Source organism: Oryctolagus cuniculus, chromosome 19, assembly GCF_051225735.1.
Source record: "Oryctolagus cuniculus isolate XC-2025 breed Fujian yellow rabbit chromosome 19, ASM5122573v1, whole genome shotgun sequence".
Classification (NCBI taxonomy): Eukaryota; Metazoa; Chordata; class Mammalia; order Lagomorpha; family Leporidae; genus Oryctolagus; species Oryctolagus cuniculus.
In genome coordinates, this window is record NC_142885.1 from 58,983,315 (window position 1) to 59,004,521 (window position 21,207).

At 55.5% G+C, this 21,207-nt stretch overlaps 1 protein-coding gene across 2 annotated transcripts in view; it reads left to right on the forward strand.

The window, feature by feature from the left end:
• Positions 1-2,556: 2,556 nt before the first annotated feature.
• The window catches only part of VPS35L (VPS35 endosomal protein sorting factor like), a 93,103-nt gene continuing 74,452 nt past the window's right edge, over positions 2,557-21,207 (forward strand). The window contains exons 1-8 of one of the 2 annotated variants that reach the window (XM_070064787.2): positions 2,557-2,601; positions 3,179-3,351; positions 7,722-7,821; positions 8,414-8,581; positions 11,282-11,404; positions 13,022-13,046; positions 14,699-14,775; positions 17,704-17,832. In XM_070064787.2, coding sequence (XP_069920888.1) covers positions 8,537-8,581; positions 11,282-11,404; positions 13,022-13,046; positions 14,699-14,775; positions 17,704-17,832 — 399 coding nt within the window. In that variant the 5' untranslated portion in view covers positions 2,557-2,601; positions 3,179-3,351; positions 7,722-7,821; positions 8,414-8,536. The remainder of the gene's footprint in view (positions 2,602-3,178; positions 3,352-7,721; positions 7,822-8,413; positions 8,582-11,281; positions 11,405-13,021; positions 13,047-14,698; positions 14,776-17,703; positions 17,833-21,207) is intronic. The other variant, XM_002711807.6, reaches the window with a different exon arrangement.

A 21,207-nucleotide genomic window follows, 5' to 3' on the forward strand; every position in this document is an offset into this window, starting at 1 on the left:
TCTAGTTTGATCTTTCTTAATTAACCACGGAATGGACTAGACTATTAAAGGAATAGATATTAAAAAGTGTCAGGCCAAAATGATGTGGATCCTGTTTTACAGTTCAAAGTCCCACTAGAGCTGGGGTAGCCCGTGACCTACAGCAGTGCCCAGTGCAGGAGCTGCCTTTGCACGCACTGAGCGTTGCAGAAGGCCGAGGAGGCGTCCTCACTGTCAGGAGCTGGAAGCCTAGAGCAGAAACCGGGAAAGAGCAGGGAGGGCTCCTCCAAGTTGAAGCTCGCTCAAAGCTGCTGATTCGCACAGCTCTAAGGGTCCCTCTCGGTAGCCCCCCAGTCTAATGTGAATGCAGCTCCTCGTTCGCACCCACTGAGGGGACATCCTCATCTCCCGCCCACTGCGAGGACACTGCCTCTGACCATCTGCAAGGCCCAGAGGCCCCTCACGTTTCCCCTGGCTGCCCCTCACCTCCTCTGGACGTCCCACGTGGGAAACAGTGGCTGTGACTGCCAGCTCTGACCACTGCTCAGACTGAGCCCAGCAGGAAGGACCCGCGTGGAGGTCCTGGCTTTGGCCTGGCCATTGTGGCCATGTGGGGAGCAAACCAGCAGGTGGAATCTCTCCTCTGTACCTTGCCCTTCAAATAAATAAATAAATGAAAGATATCTAATCGTTGAATTCTGCAAATAAACCCGGGCTATGATACGGTGCAATCAGGGCCTTGGTCAGCTTCTAACAGCAGCTCTAAGAGTAACAACCACGGCTGACAATAAAGTACTTTTCTACTTCTTTTTATCTTCTCAGCCCGTGGTGGGGGCATCCCTTGGCCACGCTCTGCATGAGGTAGCCTGTTTCAGGGTACCATGGCTGAACATGTCAAAGGGTGCGCGACCCTTTCTCTGCCCCGTGCGCTGCACCCAGGGGACCAGTAGCAGCCCTGCCCCGGGGAGCTCCCTAGGAACGCAGAGACATTGCATGGCCTCGCAAGCTGCGTTTTAAGAAGATCGCCAGGCGAGTGGCAGCTGAGAGGCGCTGCCCCCTGAGTCAGGGCACCGTTTGTCCCCACGGAGAGAAAAGGCACAGTGCGCTGCGCTTGCCTGCCTGAAATCCGGCTTCTGCTGGGTGCTGGGTGCTGGCTTTGGGACAGGGCCTGTAGAAAAGGAGCCCCCCCGCCCTCCGCAGAGGGACCTGGCTTTCCCACCATCTCCAGGAAAGTCGCGGATCTGATGGGGTCGTCGGGTTCATCCAGCCTCCCCCACCGCTCTGCTTCCCAGCTTGGGCAGCCTGGCGCGGGGGCCAGTTGTGTGTCTGATGGGCTGGCAGAGGTGTTTATTCCACAGGTTTGCAGGGCCCGGCGCTGTGATGCAGCGGGTTAACACCCTGGCCTGAAGCGCCAGCATCCCATATGGCTTCTGGTTTGAGTCCCGGCTGCTCCACTTCCGATCCAGCTCTCTGCTATGGCCTGGGAAAGCAGTAGAAGATGGCCCCTGCACCCACGTGGGAGACCTGGAGGAGGATCCTGGCTCCTGGCTTCGGATCCTCGCAGCTCCGTCCGTTGCAGCCATCTGGGGAGTGAACCAGCAGATGGGAGACCTCTCTCTGTGTCTCTACCTCTCTGTAACTCTTTCAAATAAATAAAACAAATCTTTCTTTTAAAAAAGAAGTTTGCAGAGAGGAAGACACGAAGTCACGCACACAGTGACCATTGCTTGAAGGATGGCTGTTTCTTCCAGCCTTTTTTTTTTTTTTTTTTTTTTTTTTTTTGCAAGAAGAGAAACCCTGGGGCACATATATTTAGTTACAGAGAGGCAGAGACAATCTTCCATCCGCTGGTTCTCTCCCCAACTGGCTGCAAGGCTGGAGCTGAATCTATTGGAAGCCAGGAGCTTCCTCCAGGTCTCCCATGGGGTGCAGGGGCCCAAGGCCTTAGGCCATCTTCTACTGCTGTCCCAGGCCATAGCAGAGAGCTGGATTGGCAGTGAAGCAGCCAGGACTCGAACCGGCGCTGATATGGGATGCTGGCACTGCAGGTGGCGGCTCTGCCCACAGCGCACACACATTCTCCCCCCCAAACGGACCTACACCTGCACAGAAACGTGCGGCCTTACAACAGATGGGTGAAACGCGAGCTCCAAGCTCCCAGTTCAGTTCATCGTATTTGTCTGAGGCAGCCCTTGCACGCCCAATCGTCGGTGCTGGCCTAGAGCTGGGGCGTGGGTTACCACCCCCACAGCCGATTTGCCGCAAGGCAGCGTGCAAGAGGAACCCCGAGACTCTCCCTCGTTCCAGCCCAGGTCTCGCTTAGCATCTCGGCTCCGCCCCTTGGGGTTTCTTCTCCTCCTCTAGAGGGCGCAGCTGCACCAAGCCCCGCCCCTCGTCCTCTTGGCGCCGGCGGAGGCCCTTGCCCTTCACCATCATGGCGCCAGCGGAGGCCCTTGCCCCTCACCATCATGGCGCCGGTGGGCGGGCCCCGCGCGGGGGGCGGTGCCGGCCACGGGATCTCGGGGGCCTGGCGGGGCGTGGCGCTGTTTTAAAAGAGAGACGCGGGGCTGGCGGCCGGGAGGCGGGTGGTCATGTGATCGGCAAGATGTCTGCCTTTCCCTGGTAAGGAAGGAGCGGCGGGTGGACCTGGGGCAGGGGCTGTGCCTGGTTCTGCCCGGGTCTCTCTGTCTGTGCGGGTTGTGCACGGTCTCCCGCCGCACCCCGCGGGCTGCTCCGGCCCCGGAATCTCCCGCGATCGCCGGGAGCACTCCGAACCCGCGCCGAGGGGTTCCTGATCTGCCCAGGCCCCGAGCCGGCCGAGCCCCCCTGTCCATTCCTCCCCTAAAGCAAACCCGAGTTTCTGCGCGCTGGGCTCTCGGTTCCGGGGAAGGCTGGACCCGTGGCCGCCCTCCGTCCGCCCTGGCCCGGACGGAGGACCGAGCGGTCGGCCCCACCCGCGGCTCGGGGGCGGCTTCGCGGGAGGACAGGGCCCGAGCGGGGTCCCGGAGGCCGAGCCCCGCCGCCCAGGGAGACCATCTTGCGGTCCTCGGGCGGTGGGGCGGTGCGAGGGTCTGCAGCCTCCGCCGCGGGAGCGCAGGGCGATGCTGCGGCTTGTGTTGGGGACCGGCTGCCCGCCCTCGCCACAGCGCGGGGCACCGGTGCCGCTGGGCTCCTCCACGCCCTCACTTTGCTCTCCCAGGGAACGTCCGCCTTCTCCGTGCATCTTCGACACCGCAGTCAGAACGCCAGGAAAAGGCTGCCTTAATCGCTGCGGTGTCACAATCCCTTACGATGTCTGGAGTCTGTGTGACGGTGGTGTTCATCTGTTTCCCCGCTAGACTGAACTGCGATTGTAGGCGCTCAGTACCGTCTGTGAGTACTGTGATGCAGGCGCTCAGTACCGTCTGTGAGTACTGTGATGCAGGTGCTCAGTACCGTCTTGTGAGTACTGCGATTGCAGGTGCTCAGTACCGGCTTTGAGTACTGTGATGCAGGCGCTCAGTACCGACTGTGAGTACTATGATTGCAGGCGCTCAGTACCTTCTGTGAGTACTGTGATGCAGGCGCTCAGTACCTTCTGTGAGTACTGTGATGCAGGCACTCAGTACCGTCTGTGAGTACTGTGATGCAGGCACTCAGTACCGTCTGTGAGTACTGTGATGCAGGCACTCAGTACCGTCTGTGAGTACTGTGATGCAGGCACTCAGTACCGACTGTGAGTACTGTGATTGCAGGCATTCAGTACCGACTGCAAGTACTGTGATTGCACGTGCTCAGTACCGGCTTTGAGTACTGTGATGCAGGCACTCAGTACCGACTGTGAGTACTGTGATGCAGGCGCTCAGTACCGTCTGTGAGTACTGTGATTGCAGGTGCTCAGTATCGGCTGAGTACTGTGATTGCAGGTGCTCAGTACCGATTGTGAGTGCTGTGATTGCAGGTGCTCAGTACCGGCTGTGAGTACTGTGATTGTAGGTGCTCAGTACCGTCTGTGAGTACTGTGATGCAGGCACTCAGTACTGTCTGTGAGTACTGATGCAGGCGCTCAGTACCGATTGTGAGTACTGTGATTGCACGTGCTCAGTACCGTCTGTGAGTACTGTGATGCAGGCGCTCAGTACTGACTGTGAGTACTGTGATTGCAGGTGCTCAGTACCGTCTGTGAGTACTGTGATGCAGGCGCTCAGTACCGTCTGTGAGTACTGTGATGCAGGCGCTGAGTATCGGCTTTGAGTACTGTGATGCAGGCGCTGAGTACCGACTGAGTATTGTGATTGCAGGCGCTCAGTACCGTCTGTGAGTACTGTGATTGCAGGTGCTCAGTACCGTCTGTGAGTACTGTGATTGCAGGTGCTCAGTACCGACTGTGAGCACTGTGATGCAGGCGCTCAGTACCATCTGTGAGTACTGTGATTGCATGTGCTCAGTACCGTCTGTGAGTACTGTGATGCAGGTGCTCAGTACCTTCTGTGAGTACTGTGATGCAGGCGCTCAGTACCATCTGTGAGTACTGTGATTGCAGGTGCTCAGTACCGACTGTGAGCACTGTGATGCAGGCGCTCAGTACCGACTGTGAGTACTGTGATTGCATGTGCTCAGTACCGTCTGTGAGCACTGTGATGCAGGTGCTCAGTACCGACTGTGAGTACTGTGATTGCAGGTGCTCAGTACCGACTGTGAGTACTGTGATTGCAGGCGCTGAGTACCGACTGAGTATTGTGATTGCAGGCGCTCAGTACCGTCTGTGAGTACTGTGATGCAGGCGCTGAGTACCGACTGAGTATTGTGATTGCAGGCGCTCAGTACCGACTGTGAGTACTGTGATTGCAGGCGCTCAGTACCGACTGTGAGTACTGTGATGCAGGCGCTCAGTACCATCTGTGAGTACTGTGATTGCAGGTGCTCAGTACCGACTGTGAGCACTGTGATGCAGGCGCTCAGTACCGTCTGTGAGTACTGTGATTGCAGGTGCTCAGTACCGTCTGTGAGTACTGTGATTGCAGGCGCTCAGTACCATCTGTGAGTGAGTGGTGACACCAAGGAGGACCCCAGAGGGGAAAGGTGTTTCTGCCGCTCTATTTACAGTGATTACAAATGCTTCACTTGCAACATTTCACGGAAGCCTCTTCACCACCTGGGTTCCGCCGCGTCTCACCTGGGTTCCACCACATCTCACCTGGGTTCCGCCGCGTCTCACCTGGGTTCCACCACGTCTCACCTGGGTTCCGCCGCGTCTCACCTGGGTTCCACCACATCTCACCTGGGTTCCACCACATCTCACCTGGGTTCCGCCACGTCTCACCTGGGTTCCGCCGTGTCTCACCTGGGTTCCGCCGCGTCTCACCTGGGTTCCGCCGTGTCTCACCTGGGTTCCGCCGCGTCTCACCTGGGTTCCGCCGTGTCTCACCTGGGTTCCGCCGTGTCTCACCTGGGTTCCAATCCTGGCTCTGCTTTGGCTCCCAGCCTCCCACTAATGCGTACTCTGAGAGGCTGCAGGTGACGGCTGCTGGGTTCCTCCCTCCCACGTATGAGACCCAGATGGAGTTGCTGGTGCCTGGCTTCAGCCTGGCTCCGTCCCGGCTGCTGCGGGCATCTGGGGAGTGAACCAGCAGATGGGAGATTGATCTCTTCGTTGCTATGCCTCTCAAATATTAATTTATTTTTTTATTTTTTGGACAGGCAGAGTGGACAGTGAGAGTGAGAGACAGAGAGAAAGGTCTTCCTTTTTCCATTGGTTCACCCCCCCCCCCAATGGCCGCCGCAGCAGCGCGCTGAGGCCGGCGCACCACGCCAATCCGAAGCCAGGAGCCAGGTGCTTCCTCCTGGTCTCCCATGGGGTGCAGGGCCCAAGCACCTGGGCCATCCTCCACTGCACTCCTGGCCACAGCAGAGAGCTGGCCTGGAAGAGGAGCAACCAGGACAGAATCCGGTGCCCCAACCGGGACTAGAACCCAGGGTGCTGGCACCGCAGGCGGAGGATTAGCCTATTGAGCCACAGCGCCAGCTCAAATATTAATTTTTTTTAAAGTTTATTTATTTGAAAGAGTTACAGAGAAGGAGAGGCAGAGAGAGAGGTCTTCCATCCACTGGTTTACTGTTCAGTTGGCTGCAAACAGCCAGAGCTGTGTCAATCTGAAGCCAGGAGCTTCCTCCAGGTCACCCACATGGGTGCAGAGGCCCAAGGACTTGGGCCATCTTCTACTTTCCCTGGCCATAGCAGAAAGATGAATCTTAAGTGGAGCAGCTGGAACTCGAACCCATATGGGATGCCGGTGCTGCAGGTAGCGGCTTTACCTGCTATGCCACAATGCTGGCCCAAATTTTAAATTAAAAAAAAAAAAATAGCATTGAGGGAGGTGTGTAGTCAGATGCAGTCGGTAATCAAAAAATTACTTGAGAATTAAAAGCTGGCAAAAAAGCGTTTAGTATTTCCAGGATAAGGACATTGATTTGGTAAATTGCCATGGGATTTCTGTTTGTTTGATCAGAGGTAAATCACTTAAAAATAAGGAGTCATTGGCCTTAATGTGCCTTTAAGCCACCTGGAGGTCTTGTTAAGCTGCAGATGCTGGCTCTGTGTCTGGGCTGTTTCAGCCCTCCCCGGGTGGTGCCATCACTGGTGGTCCAAGTTTCACACTTGGAGTAGTTGAGAGTTAGCCCCAGCCTCCAGGGGAGGTATGGAGAGTTTCGCTGCAACTCTGTGGCAGCTGCCAGGGGACCAGACTGGCCCTTTGCATTAGTGGAGGTTGGCACTCGGGAGAATTTTTTTTTACCAACTCTATTAGCTGTGGTGGCAGCAGCAAAAAAAAAAAAATCGTGATTTTGAGAAAGTGTCCAGTAGAGGTCACTATTAGCTGTTAGCCACAGACCCAGGACTAGTAGAAAATGCCTTAACTTCCCCAACTGCAGGAAGTGGCACAGAGCAGAGAGCACATTGGAGAAAAATAACAAATGATAGAAAGTGGGAACACAGTGGCTTCACATGGGCTCTCAGGAAGGGAAAATGTTTTCTTAAAGTTATTTACAACAGCAGTATTAAAAATAAAAACTCCCTTCTCCATTTTTTTTTTTTTTTTAAGATTTGAAGGGCAGAGTTATAGAGTTATAGACAGATCTTATATCCACTGGTTCACTCCCCAAATGGCCACAATGGCCAGGCTTGGACCAGACCAAAGCCAGGAGCTTCATCTGGGTCTCCCATGTGGCTTCAGGGGCCAAAGGACTTGGGCCATCTTTGGTTGCCTTCCCAGGCCATAGCAGGGAGCTGGATGAGAAGAGGAGCAGCCGGGACACAAATGGGCACTTGTATGGGATGCTGGCTCTGCAGGTGGAGGCTTAGCTTCTTGCTATGCCACAATGCCAGCCCCCTCTGATCTGCTCTTCTACACCCCAGATGCCCATAACAGCCAGGGTTAGGCCAGGCCAGAGCCAGGAGCTAGCAACTCAATCTGGGTATCCCATGGGGTGGCAGGGACCCCAGTACTTGAGCCATCACCTGCTGCCCCCAAGGGTACTAACCAGCGGAAAGCTGGGCTCCAAAGTGTAGCTGGGACTTGAACCCTGACATTCGGCGATGGGTAGTCGGTGTCACGAGCAGCGTTTAGCCGCTGTGCTGGGTGCCCGCCCCGCTTCCGAGTTTCTTACTGACCTTGGTAGGAATATTTGCTCTGAACCTCTCCAGCATTGAGGAAGTCTGCAGAAGGTTCCTGTTGCCTAACCTGTTCCCCTGCCCGGCTTCCCAGGCACTCCAGGAATCGGAACTACAAAGCTGAGCTGGCGTCGTGTCGGCTGGAGGCTGTGCCGCTGGACTTCGGGGAGTACCACCCGCTGAAGCCCATCACCGTGAGTTTGCCCAGGGCTTCTCGAAATGCTGGATTTTGTTCTTTTTTAAAGATTTTAAATTTCACTTGAAAGGTAGAGTGATGCGGGTTGGGGGAGATCTTCCACCCCCTGGGTCACTCCCCAAATGGCTGCAATAGCCAAGCCAGGGCCAGGCCGAAACCAAGAACCGGCCACTCCATCTGAGTCTGGCACGTGGGTGGCAGGGGCCCAAGCACTTGGCCATCTTCTGCGTCCCCAGCCACAGCAGCAGGGAGCTGGGTTGGAAGAGCAGCAGCCAGGACGCAAACGGGCGCGCTGCTGTGGGGTGTGGGTGTTGCCTGTGGCAGCTTAACCTGCTGTGCCCCAGGCGTGCCCGCTGTTGGATTTTCTCCACGCCTGTTAGCCTTAACCGCCTGCCTTCCTGGCCTCGACAGCCATGAGTCTGAGCCACATCAGTTTGTGACAGCAAAGGCAGCCCCTGTGCAGGTCGATAACTTGCTGTGCTGGTGACCGTGGGCTGTGACACCCAACAGAGAGGAAAGAGCCCACTCGAGGGTTGCGCTGGGGAAGGGTCTGGGGGACCCCACTTGACCTGCGCAGACGTTCCCCACAGGTCACGGAATCGAAGACAAAGAAACTGAGCCGGAAGGGAAGCACTTCCTCCACGTCCTCCTCCTCCTCCAGCTCGGTGGTGGACCCGCTGAGCAGCGTGCTCGATGGCACCGACCCCCTCTCCATGTTCGCGGCCACCGCCGACCCCACGGCCACGGCAGCAGGCACGGTAAGACCCTGGCCTGCGGTGCTCCTGCGGGGGCTGGGCGGTGGGGTCTGCGGGGGCAGAGGTGGGTGGTTTCCTGCTGCCTGCTTGTGAGTTGCACGGGTAGTGCACAGGTGTGTTCTGGCCGTAACGATTCAGATCCACTGCCCGTCACTGAAAGGACAGGGCAGTGCCCAGATCCAGGAAGGCTTTTCCCTTCCTTTATTTATGAGAGAGGGGGAGGGGGGGAGGAAGGGGAAGGGGGAGGGGGGAGGGGAGAGGGAGGGAGTGGGGGAGGGAAAGGAAGAGGGGAGGGAGGGGGAGAAAAAACACGAAAACTCCCATCTATTGGCTCACTCCCCAACTGTCCCTGCCTAGGGGCCACGGCCAGCAGCTGGGGTGCAGCCCGGGAACCCCAGCACTTGCACTGTCACCACCGCCCCAGGTCTGCATTAGTCGGCAGCTGGAGCCAGGTGTGGGACTCCGGTACTCAAACGTGGGCATCCCTGAGCCACAGCTTAACTTCTGGGCCAAATGCCCGCCCTTTTTGAAAGCTCTTTAAAATCTTTCCTTTCATTTCCTTGCTTCTGTGGTTCTTTGCTCTTACGTAATTCCCAGCGTGATTCGCTGACGGTTATTGTAAAAGAGTCGAGCACTGCTGACAGTCCTGCAGGGGGAGCCCTGATCGCGTTCTGCATCTCTGGAGCCCAGGGCTGGCCGCCGTGGCGTATTCGTCCACAGCTTTCCCTTGTCGCTTTGGCAGATCCCTGTGGTGGCAGTTTGTGAGCACGTCCACACGTGTGTGTGTGTGTGTGTGTGTGTGTAGCAGTGGTGACAACAGTAGTAGCAGTGCCTGCTGACTACACGGCAGGCGTTTCTGGAAATGCACCCCTGTCCGTTCTCGGCCTTGCTTGTGGGAAGGCTTGTAACCTCCCTTCAGAGGGGCAGCTGGAGAGAGGGATGTGCTGCGTCCCACCCACACCGGTATCAGGATCCTGCCTGTCCGACGGCGCAATCCACCCAGCCAGCCATCGTCCTGTGCTGTGTTGCATATGTCTAATACTTTTTTCTGAAACTCATTTACAAATTTTTGTAAAGATTTCATTTACTTATTTGAAAGTCAGAGTTGGAGAAGGAGAGGCAGAGAGAGAGAGAGGTCCTCCATCTGCTGGTTCACTCCCCAGATGGCCGCAATGGCGGGAGCTGTGCTGATCTGAAGCCAGGAGCCAGGAGCTTCATCCAGGTCTCCCTCGTGGGTGCAGGGGCCCAAGGCCTTGGGCTATCTTCTACTGCTTTCCCAGGCCATAGCAGAGAGTTGAATTGGAAGAGGAGCAGCCAGGACTCAAACCGGTGCCCATATGGGATGCCAGCACTGCAGGTGTTGGCTTTTCCTGCTATGCCACAGCACTGGCCCCATTTTTTTTTTCTTTTCTGAAAAACAGCAGAGAAGGAGAGAGATCTTCCATCCTTTGGTTCACTCCCCAAAAGCCTGAAATAACCAGTACTGGGCCAGACTGAAGCCAGGAGCCAGAAACTCCATCCAGGTCTCCCGTGTTGGTGGCAGGGACCCCCAAGGTACTTGGGCCATCTTCCACTGCCTTCCTAGGTGCATCAGCAGAGAGCTGGATGGAAAGTGGAGCAGCTGGGGTTCAGGATTCGGGGTTTGTACCAGCAGTCTGATGTGGAATGCTGGCCATATAACCGATATTTTAACTCACTGCTTTACAGCGCCGGCTCCTGAAACTTATTTTTGAAATATTTTTTTCTTGTCTTTTGAGAGAGCAATCAAGCTTCCACCTGCTGGTTCACTCCCCCTAGGGCTCTGCTAGAGCCGGGAGCCAGGAACGCAATCCAGATCTCGCACGTGGAGGCAGGGTTCCAATCACTCGAGCCATTGACTGCCACCTCCCAGGGTCTGCATTGACCTAAAACTGGAATCCGAACCCAGGGTGAGGGATCAAACCCAGGCGCTCTGGTGTGAGACGTAGGTGTCAACTCTGCATCCAACGCCCTGTGCTGTGTTTTTACCATGACCCTATGTCCCAGAGAACCTTCTGTGTTAGAACACATAGAACAGCCTTGGTGCTCTGCGTGGCTGCCTTGTAACCCTAGGCTTTGTCTCCTGATGTCCATGTAGGTGGGTTCTGGTATTGGCTGTGATGAATGGTGATGCCCTGTGTCCCTTGACCATACGTGTGACTCGGTGCACACGTGTGCAGATTTCTGCAGGACCGCTTCCTACCGGCGGCACCTGACGGGGCACGGGCACTGGGTGTTTGGGGTTTGGAAGGCCATCATCTCGTCATCCTGCCGCCAGCGGTGTTGGGTGTCCTGTCTCTTACTGAGCTGGCTGTGAGCAGCCACTGTAGCATTGCCACCCTGATAGTTGAAAAGTGCTGTTTTTCCATTGGCCTTCCTGTGATTCTCAATGAAGTTGAGCTTTTTATTTTTTTCTTAATTGGCCATTTGTGGTGCAATGACCTGAAAAATTTCTTTTGTCACTATAAGCCTTTTGACAGATCTATTCCACGGTAGGACTGTTTGCCTTGTGCTTAGCACTTTTTCTTTTTTTACTCTTGTGTAGTTAATGACTGTTACGCACGGTGCTTAGCCAGAGACCAAGGGGGTTCAATGCGCAGGACAAGGTCGGAGCCTCTGGCCCAGAAATGCTTCTAAGGATTCCAGTGACGCGGCTGCTGAAGACCCCGTCTTGCCTCTCTTTAGGACGGCGCCAGGAAGAGGCGTGAGAGAGACGACAACGCCGTCCTGGGATCGGATTTTGAGCCCTGGGCCAACAAGCGGGGAGAGATCCTGGCCCGGTACACGACCACGGAAAAGCTGTCCATCGTGAGTCCCACGGACCTTGGCTGGGGCCCCCGATTCCCCCCTCGCCCCCCGTCCCAAGTCCTGTCGCTCTGTGAGCTTCCCGTCTGACGCCAGTGTTCCTTGGGGGAAAACGCGCTGATGGGTTTGTCCAGTCCGGGCTGTGGCACAGCGCAGACAAAGCTGCCGTGTTCTGGTCCTGTCCCGTCGCGTCCTGTCCTGGGGCGGCTGTGGTGCCGAACAAGGAGAGCGCCTCCGGGTGTGGGGCAGCTGCCCTGTGCTTTGCGTGGCCGCTCCGTGACGCAGTGGCTCACACGCGGGGGTCCTGCGTGAAGCTCAAGGCTCGCCTTCCCCTGAGCACGTTGTTCATGGAAAGCCAGGCCCGGGAGCGCTGAGAGCAGGTGCACCCAGAATCCTACTCAGTTGCTCATAAGCCTCCCTGGCCACTGGTCTGAGTCAGCTTTTTGTTAGGTAACGGAACCTCTGCGAGAAGCTAACCTGGGACGGGCAGGGGCTTCCTTTAGCTCATGTCCTGGAGGTGGGCGGCCCAGGGTGGGGCCGCCGTTGGAGCATGGAGTATGGGTGGAGACAGGGTATTGTGATGAACCAGCAGGCAGAGTGAGGGGCATACCCAGCCCCTGGCCAGAACACCTTCTGGGGCACGTGCCCCCCACACACACACCCTTATCTGATTGCTTCCATCCGAAGAGTACTGTTAACTTAGGACTTTGGAGTTTAAGTGGCATGAGCTCAGAAGCCAAATCCAGTTCCCACCTTGCTGTGACGTAGACAGGAGTGATGTGCATCTCTCCCTCCACTGAGAAGGAGGGGGACAGACCGGAGCTGGTGTGGCACCTCCAAGGCTGCCAGGGTTCCGGCTCTTTCCATCTTGCTGCGCTGCTGAACCCAGTGTCGCCTGGTGTCCAGATGGGTGGAGCAGAGGAGGAATAGGCAGACTTGTGGAGCCGCCCTCCGTACCTCTGGTTATGGGTCTCCCACACATGGGGGAGGGGAAGCCGAGAAATGTGACCTAGTGCCCTTCCCAGCGTGGGGGCTGTGAGTAGGGAGGGAGTTGAGCTCGCAGACTCCGGGGAGGGCTCTCCCTTCCCCCTTGGCTCCTGAGTGGCTCCTTCTTGAGCACAAAGCCAGCCAGAGCTGCTGGACCACGGAGCCGTTCTCCCGTGGCTTTCTTGAGCGTGTCCGAGCAGTGATTGTCGGCCGGGAGTACATGCGTCTCCCAGGGCTCTGCAGGCATCTGTGGCCCTCGCAAGAGGGCAGAGGGTGTTGCTGGCATCTGATGGGATGCAGGCCCCGGAACAGCCTACTGTGCGCAGTCCAGGGTTCCCCAGAAGAGACTTAATCGGTCCCTGGTGGCAGCGGCGTAGCGGGCGAGAGACGCTGACTTGAGAGCGAGCGAGAGCTGGTTCAGTGGTAGCCCTGTGCGGGCGCTGGCGCTCACAGGCCCCCTGGGAGGGCCCGGGACCGAGTAGAAGCTGGAATCTGGGTTTCTCTAGTGACCCGTGTTTCCCTTTCACAATGTGGAATTCCGTCTTCAGTTGGTTAAGTGATAGTTTTGGGGAAGATGATGACTGCAGGATTGCTTTAGATTAACAATATTAATGAATTTTTATGTCTCTGCAGAATCTGTTTATGGGGTCTGAAAAAGGTAAGATGAATTTTTTCTGTTTTGATGGGAAAATTCTGCCTTTACATTTGATGTAATTTTATAAAATGTGTTGTGCAATCCTGCTGTTTGAAAGTTGTCTAGACTTTAAAGACACAGAACTAAAATATAACAAACATGGGGCCGGCGCTGTGGCTCACTTGGTTAACCCTCCACCTGCGCCGCCAGCAACCCATATGGGCGTCGGGTTCTAGTCCCGGTCGCTCCTCTTCCAGTCCAACTCTCTGATGTGGCCCGGGAATGCAGTGGAGGATGGCCCAAGTGCCTGGGCCCCTGCACCCACATGGGAGACCAGGAGGAAGCACCTGGCTTCTGGCTTCGGATCGGCACAGTGCCGCCTGTAGCGGCCATTTGGGGAGTGAACCAATGGAAGGAAGACCTTTCTCTCTCTCACACTATCTATATATCTCTACCTGACAAATAAATAAAAAATAAATAAACTAGAGGTTTAGAGCATGAAAAAAAAAAAAGACCAAAGTGGTTACTAGGAGTAAAACATAAGCTTACTGTTTGATTTTACTTATTTGAAAATCTTTTATTCATTTGAAAGGCTGAGAGAGAGAGAGTTTCCATCTGCTCATTCAGGCCCCAAGTGCCTGGACAGCTGGGTCTGGGCAGGCCAAAGCCAGGAGTCAAACTCCTCCTGGGTCTACTCATACGCATGGCAGGTCCTCAATGCTCAGCCTCATCGGCTGCCTCCCAGGAGGCGCGTTAGCAGGAAGCTGGATCAGAAGTAGGGATGAGATTCAAACGCAGGCCCTCTGATAGGGGGTGTGAGCCTCTTTTTTTTTTTTTTTTTTTTAAGATTTATTTTATTTATTTGAAAGGCAAAGTAATGCAGAGAGAAGGAGAGGTGTTCTATCTGCTGGTTCACTCCCCAAATGGCTGCAACAGCCAGAGCTGAGCTGATCCAAAGCCAGGAGCCAGGTGCTTCTTCCAGGTCTCCCACGCAGGTGCAGGGCCCCAAGCACTTGGGCCATTTTCTGGTGCTTTCTCAGGCCATGGCAGAGAGCTCGGTTGGAAGTGGAGTGGCCGGGATACAAGCCGGCGCCCATGTGGGATGCCGGCACTGCAGGCAGCAGCTTTACCCGCTACACCACAGCACCAGCCCTAGGATGTGAGCCTCTTAACCCCACTCCTAATCCCTCTCCAGCCCCCAGTTAGATTTCAGTTGGAGAGCAACAGAGCCACCGCCAGCAGCCGGGAAACTGCCCTTGAGAGCCTTTGCTTTGCGTGAAGTCTTTGTCCCTTGTGAAAATCCAGATGCGCCAGGGCGGGGTGCCACGTGCTCAGTCTGCCAACCCCTCGTCCCTGAACGAAGCAGCTCTGTGTCCCCTGCCAGTCTGTGCAGTCTCTGGACCAGGGGGTCTCACTGCTCTGCAGCACGTTCACTGGGGAACCACTGGCTGCTGCTTGTTGAATTAATCTTGAAGGATGGGGTTACTGGAGACTTACCACATCGTCCATGGGCCACACAAAATGATCAAGTTCAAACTTCGCCTGCTGTAGATGTACTGAAGCTTGCGCTGCAGACCAGATGATTTCGTGGGCCATCTATGGCCCTCGGGCCGGACATCCCGCGGTCCTGGCGTAAGAGAAAAGCCACCTGTGTGACACACATCCGTTCTGCCTAGGCAAAGCTGGGACCGCTGCGTCCGCCATGTCAGAGAAGGTTCGCACCCGGCTGGAGGAGCTGGACGACTTTGAGGAGGTGAGCGCGGTGCGGGGTGGGGGGGTGGGGCGCTTCTCAGCCTGTCTGCCATGTGAGATCTGTGTCGCTGGCGGCTCCTGGATGAACATCCAAGCCGCGCCGTGTGCTTGGGCCTCCCGAGGCTTCGGCTTGATCTGGGACTGAATGCCAGGGTCGCCGTTGGCCAAGCTCTTGGGGGTCTGAGTCGGCCTGGTGGTGTTTGGAAGGCTTCTTTGCTCACTCTGATGCCTCAGCAAGCCCTGGTTGTCTGGGGACAGTGTCTCATGACAGCTGGAGCCACCTCGCTGCGTGGCAGCGCGTGTAATACAAAGGCAGTGCTCCACCTGGCCACCGCGCGGGCTGCCTATGGCCCGCAGGAACCTTTTAATTGGCCTGTGTGCACTTTGGAAAAAATGGGCACCATTTGCTGACTTCTAAAGACTTAGAAAGGTAACAGACAAATGCAGCTTTCTGGCTTCTCTTGAAAGATTTCACCAGGCAGCCACAGACGCCACCTTCTTGCCCTGGGCTGGGGCATGTGCTGTTCAGATGCCCACAGTCCTGTTCTGACCCGCCTGGTGCTGGACATGGGAGAGGAGAGGCTATGTGGCATGCCGGGTGAGAAGGTGGTCTCGGGCCAGCCTGCCTGGACGTGCATCCCAGCTTTGGTAATTCTGCAGTTTTGGAGCACATGTTTAACTGCTCCTGTGCCTCAGTTTACTTACCTGTGGAATGGGGATGGTAAAAGCTACCTGCCCCGAGGGCTGCGGCAGCGAGTGGATGAGTTTCCGTACGTGGAGTGCTCAGTGCCGGGCACGTGTCCGCAGTGGGCGTGTCGTTACCCTCAGTCTGCAGATGGCTTCCTGGCAGGGTGACCTTGGCAGTCACCTCTCTGCGATGCCGATGACCTAATCTGTAGAGGGATAAGGAACAGTTGTGTGGATCCAGTGAGGCTCCTTTGAAAGCTACTACAGGCCTCATGGCGATTGCATTGCCCGATCCTGTGTCTTGCCCCTTGGTGCAGGGTCCTCCTAGGGTTTTTTTTTTTTTTTCTTTTTTTTCTTTTTAAAGATTTATTTATTTATTTGAGAGGCAGAGAGAGTTAGAGACAGAGAGAGGCCTGTCATCTGTTAGTTCACTCTCCAAATGGCTGCAGTGGCCAGAGCTGGGCCATTCTTAAACCAGGAGCTTCATCCTTGTCTCCCATGCAGGTGCAGGGGCCCAAGCATTTGGTTTGTTTTCCACTGCCTTCCCAAGCACATCAGCAGGGAGCTGGATCGGAAGTGGAGCAGCCAGGACACGAACCAGCGCCATATAGGATGCCGGCACTGCAGACAGAGGCTTAGCCTACTACACTACAGTGCCGGCCTCATGGGTTTTCAGATGGTGGCCGCGGCAGCCAGGCGATTCCAGGAGCTTCATATGGGTCTCCTGTGTGGGTGGCAGGGGCCCAAGCACTTGGGTCATCTTCCGATGTTTTCCCAGGCGCATTAGCAGGGAGCTGGATCAGAAGCGGTGTTGCTAAGACTTGAGCCTGCACTCCGATATGGGATGCCGGGGTCACAGGCAGCAGCCTACCCTGGTGCACCACAGTGCCCGCCCTATCCACTTACCCTTATTTCCTCCATGAAGACTCCTTCCCGTTGGTTTTGGGAAGTTGCGCATGGCCGTGCAGTTTGGTCCCCAGTCTCGTGGGCGGTAGCTGACTTCCCTCCCGTAAGCTGTGGGGACAGCTCCCGAGGACAGCTGAGCGTGAAGGAGCACTCGCTGTGTGCCGTGGCTGTGCCCGGTCTCCGCGCTTGGCTGCCATGTGCCCCTGTCCTGAGCACCCTCATCCCCAGGGCCTCCCTACCCCTGGCCTCCCCTGAGTTGGTCTCACGTGCTACTTCCTCCAGGAAGCCTTTTCTGAGCCCATCAGTCTGCAGTCTGGGCCGTGTTTCCGTTTGTCTTTCGTTCTGAGATGAACCTTTTCCCTCACTTGACTCTCTTACATTCGGGTGTTGGGAGGCCAGCGTTTGTGGCGCAGCAGGTTGAGCTACTGCCCGTGACACTGGCATCCCACATCAGCACAAGTTCAAGTCCTGGCTCTGCTTCCTTTTTTTTTTTTTTTTTTCTTTTCATTTGGCAGGCAGAGTTAGAGAGTGAGAGAGACAGAGAAAGAAAGAAAGGTCTTCCTTCTGCTGAATCTCTCCCCAAATGGCCGCCATGGCCCGTGCTGCGCCGATCCAAAGCCAGGAGCCAGGTGCTTCCTCCTGGTCTCCCATGCGGAGGCAGGGCCCAAGCACTTGGGCCATCCTCCACTGCCCTCCGGGCCACAGCAGAGAGCTGGACTGGAAGGCAAGCAGCCGGGACTAGAACCAGTGTCCATATGGGATGCTGGCGCTGCAGGTGAGGGCTTAGTCTGCTATGCTCCCGTATGGGATGCCGGCGCCGCAGGCGGAGAATTAACCAAGTGAGCTGCGGCGCCAGCCCCTCGGCTCTGCTTCTGATCCAGCTTCCTGCTAATGCACCTGGGAAAGCGGAAATGGCCTGAGTGCCTGGGGCTCTGCTACTCACATTGGAGACCCTGATGAAGCTCCTGGCTCCTGCCTGGGCCAGCTCCTGCCGCTGTGGCCATTTGGGGAGTCAGCCAGTGGATGGAAGCTCTCTGTCTTTCTGCCTCTGTGGCTCTGCCTTCGAAACCCTTGTTTCCCTGGGCATGGCCCCCGGCTGGTATACATTGGTGATGAGTGTGGCTGTCTTCTCTGCGGCGTGTCAGACGCTTGGCTCGGGCCTGCCGGGCCCCCATGGCCAAGCTCAGGCTCTCTGATGCAGGACAGAGCTGTCAGTCCCAGGTGGACACCGGCAAAATCCAGAGACCCGTGCTCCCCCAGCACTCGGGGTGCATGCAGGGGCGGTGACTGAGCGGGGGTCTGCTTCTGTGCCTACCTCTTGCGCCTCTGCTCCCAGGGATCCCAGAAGGAGCTGCTGAACTTGACCCAGCAGGATTACGTGAACCGCATCGAGGAGCTCAACCAGTCGCTGAAGGACGCCTGGGCCTCCGACCAGAAAGTGAAGGCTCTGAAGATCGTCATCCAGGTCAGGCCTCGCCCCCGCGTGCGCCCCCGCGGTCTCCTGGGCGAAACTCAGGGGTCTGAGCCGGCATCTTCACTTCTGCCAGGCGCCTGCCTCTCCTCCTTGGTTGCTTAGTTTTGATTTTTTGAAGAACCTCCCTACTGTTTCCACACTGGCTGTGAACATCCACATTCTCACCACCAGTGTTTGAGAGTGCCTCCTTCTCTACATCCCCCCAGCAATGTTGTTCATCTTTTTGTTTTTTAAAAACAGAGTGACAGAGAGAGGGGGAGGTGCAGAGAGACATCCTCCACCTGCTGCTTCACTCCCCCAGTGCCTGTGACAAGTGCCAGCGTGGGGCCAGTCTGAAGCCCGGAGCCTGGAACCCCACGCGGCTCTCATGTGGGTGGCAGGGGCCCAGGCCCTTGGGCCATCGTTCTCTGCTTTCCCAGGTGCACCGGCAGGAGGCGAGATGGGAAGCAGGAAGCTGGTGCTGAACCAGCGCTCGGATACAGATAGGACGTGAGCACCCGCAGTGGTGCCTGGACCCGCTGTGATGACAGTCTTCCTAAACGGAGTAGGAAGTGAGATGGTCTCCCTCTGAGGTTTTGGTTAGCATTTCCCTGATGATTTGTTAATGTTCTTGTTGACTATTTGGCTATCGTTTGCTGAGAAATACCAATTCGGGTTGTTTGTCCATTTTAAAATCAGATTGTTGGGATTTTTGCTGTTAACTCTAGAAATGAATTCCTTGTATCTAAGAACTCTTTGCCTTTCCCAGGTCATGAGGATATTTTTTTCCTGTCTTGTCTTCCAGAAATTTTATGGTGTTAGCACTTACAGTTACATCTACAGCCCATTTTGAATGAAAGTTTGTGTGTGCTAGGCGGTAAGGGGCTGTTTGGTAAGAGATAAGGATATGTATGATGTCTCTGATAGAAGGTCTGATGATAGGAGGTGAGGGTTGTGTGGTAGGAGGGTCTATGATTGGAGAGCCTCTATAAATGGGAGGGTTTCCTTCTGGACTCAACAGTGTTAGTCCACGGCATCACTCTTACCTCTGAGCCTGTCTGATGGTAGCCCCAGCTGTCTTGGTTTCTGTAGCAGTATAGTAAGTTTTAGGTACCGTGTAAGCCGCTGCCTTTTTTTTTTTTTTTAATTCATTTATTTGAGAAGTAGAGTTACAGACAGTGAGAGGGAGAGACAGAGAAAGGTCTTCCATCTGCTGGTTCACTTCCCAACAGCCAGAGCTGGGCTGATCTGAAGCCAGGAGCTTCTTCTGGGTCTCCTGTGTGAATACAGGGGCCTAAGTGCTTGGGCCATCTTCCAGTGCTTTCCCAGACCATAGCAGAGAGCTGGGTCAGAAGTTGAGCAGCTGGGTCTTGAACCTGCACCCATATGGGATGCTGGCACTGCAGGCAGAGGATTAACCTACTGCGCCACAGACCAGCCCCACTGAAAGTCTTCTAACTTTGTTGTTACGCAGGATTGTTTCGGCTATTGTGATTCCTTGGCATTTCTGTCTGAATTTCAGGATCCGCTTGTCAATTACCAAACAAAACTGAAAATCCAACCACACAGCCCTTCTGGGTGGGCATCTCTGTCTTGGCTTTCCTCGAAATGTGTGCTGGCGCCCAGAGGAGCTGGTGCTCAGGGTGAGGGCAGGCACCTTCGGTGGGTGGCCCAGCCCCGGGCTCTGTGCCTCTCCTGCTGTCTGGGTGTGCCAGGCTGTTTCCCACAGCCGCAGGGCCAGCGCTAGCCAGAGCAGCGGGACGAGGCGAGTCTGGTAGGAACAGACTTGCCATGTAGGTGTCCTGATGTAAGAGGTGATGGGACATTGACTTCCTGTGGTTTGAATCTGCAGCTCCCGGGTTGCTAAACACGGAGTGTCTTATCATGTGCCTATAGGGCACTGCGGGTCTTTCGACGTAAAATGCCTTTTGCTCCTTTCTCTTGTCCATTCTTGGACGTTGATGGTATTTTTCTTACTGTTAGGATCTTTTTCACACATCCTGGATATAATCGCCTTATTCTTTGTTCTACCTTCCTTCCTTTCTACTCAGCCATTAGTCATCATTGAATTGACCTGTTTGTTATCATCGTTGAAATTTTTATTTATTTATTTGAGAGGCAGAGAGAGAGAGAGAGATGTCTTTGATCTGCTGGTTCACTCCTCAAATGGCCAAAACTGCTGGGGCTGGGCTGAACCAAAGCCAGGAGCTTCTTCCAGGTCTCCCACATGGGTGCGGGGGCCCAAGCACTTGAACCATCTTCCACTGCTTTCCCAGGCCATTAGCAGGGAGCTGGATTGGAAGAGGAGCAGCCAGGTCTCGAACTGGCGCCCATATAGGATGCCGGCGCCACAGGTGGAGGCTTATTCCACCATGGGCTCCATCATTGAAATATTTCTTAAAACCCTTCATTTTAGAGACTGCTGGTGTCCTCCTGGAATATCACTAATTGGGAACAAATGGAAAGCACCCTTCCAGGACTTTCCCGGCAGCGTTAGTGGCGGAGAGCAAGTGTGGCGGCAGTGGTTCTCAACCTCGGCTGCGCATGAGCAGTACACGTGAGCCCCCAGGTCTCCTGGGATCCAGGCTGTACCCCAGGTCATTGCCATGAGTCTCGGGGTGGACTCCAGGCCCCGTTAGTTTTAGAGGTTCCCCCTCGTGATTCTGAAGTTGAGAGCAGTGGCTGAGCGGATGCTAATTCCATCCCGAGTGTGCTGCTGACCATGGAGGGACAGACCCAGTGTTAGCTTGAGTGTGTGGCCTCCTGGGAAAGATGCAGATGCCCTGGTACCGCAGCCAGAGACCCCGAGCAGGGAGTTGGTGTTGGTGACACACAACTTTATTTTTTAAAGATTGATTGATTTGAAGAGCAGAACATTGGAGAGAGGAAGAGACAGAGATCTTCAATCCACCGGTTTACTCACCAAATGCCTGCCATGGCCAGGGCTAGGCCACGCTGAATCCAGGAGCCCGAAACTCCATCCAGGTCTCCAGCGTGGGTGCAGGGGCCCACAGACTTGAGCCATAACCGCTGCCTTCCCAGGCACGTCCACAGGGAGATGGATTGGAAGTGGAACAGCCGGGACTTGAACTGGCGCCCATATAAGATGCTGTGTTGCAGGTGGCAGCTTAACCCACTGTGCCACGACACTGGTCCCATCTTGGGGAACCCCGTTCTTATCAGATAAAATCAGGAAATGGCATTAAAGCTCTACAAATTGTGACAACATCAAAATAGTGATTTAAATGGTAATGTCAATTTGTAAGATTATTACGGTTTTAATTTTAGATTTTAAAAATGCTAGGTCTTATTATCCTGTATAACATGCGTGTTCTGTGAGACCGGCTTGGGAGGAAGTCGGTGCACAGAGGCTTGGGAGGGCCCGGC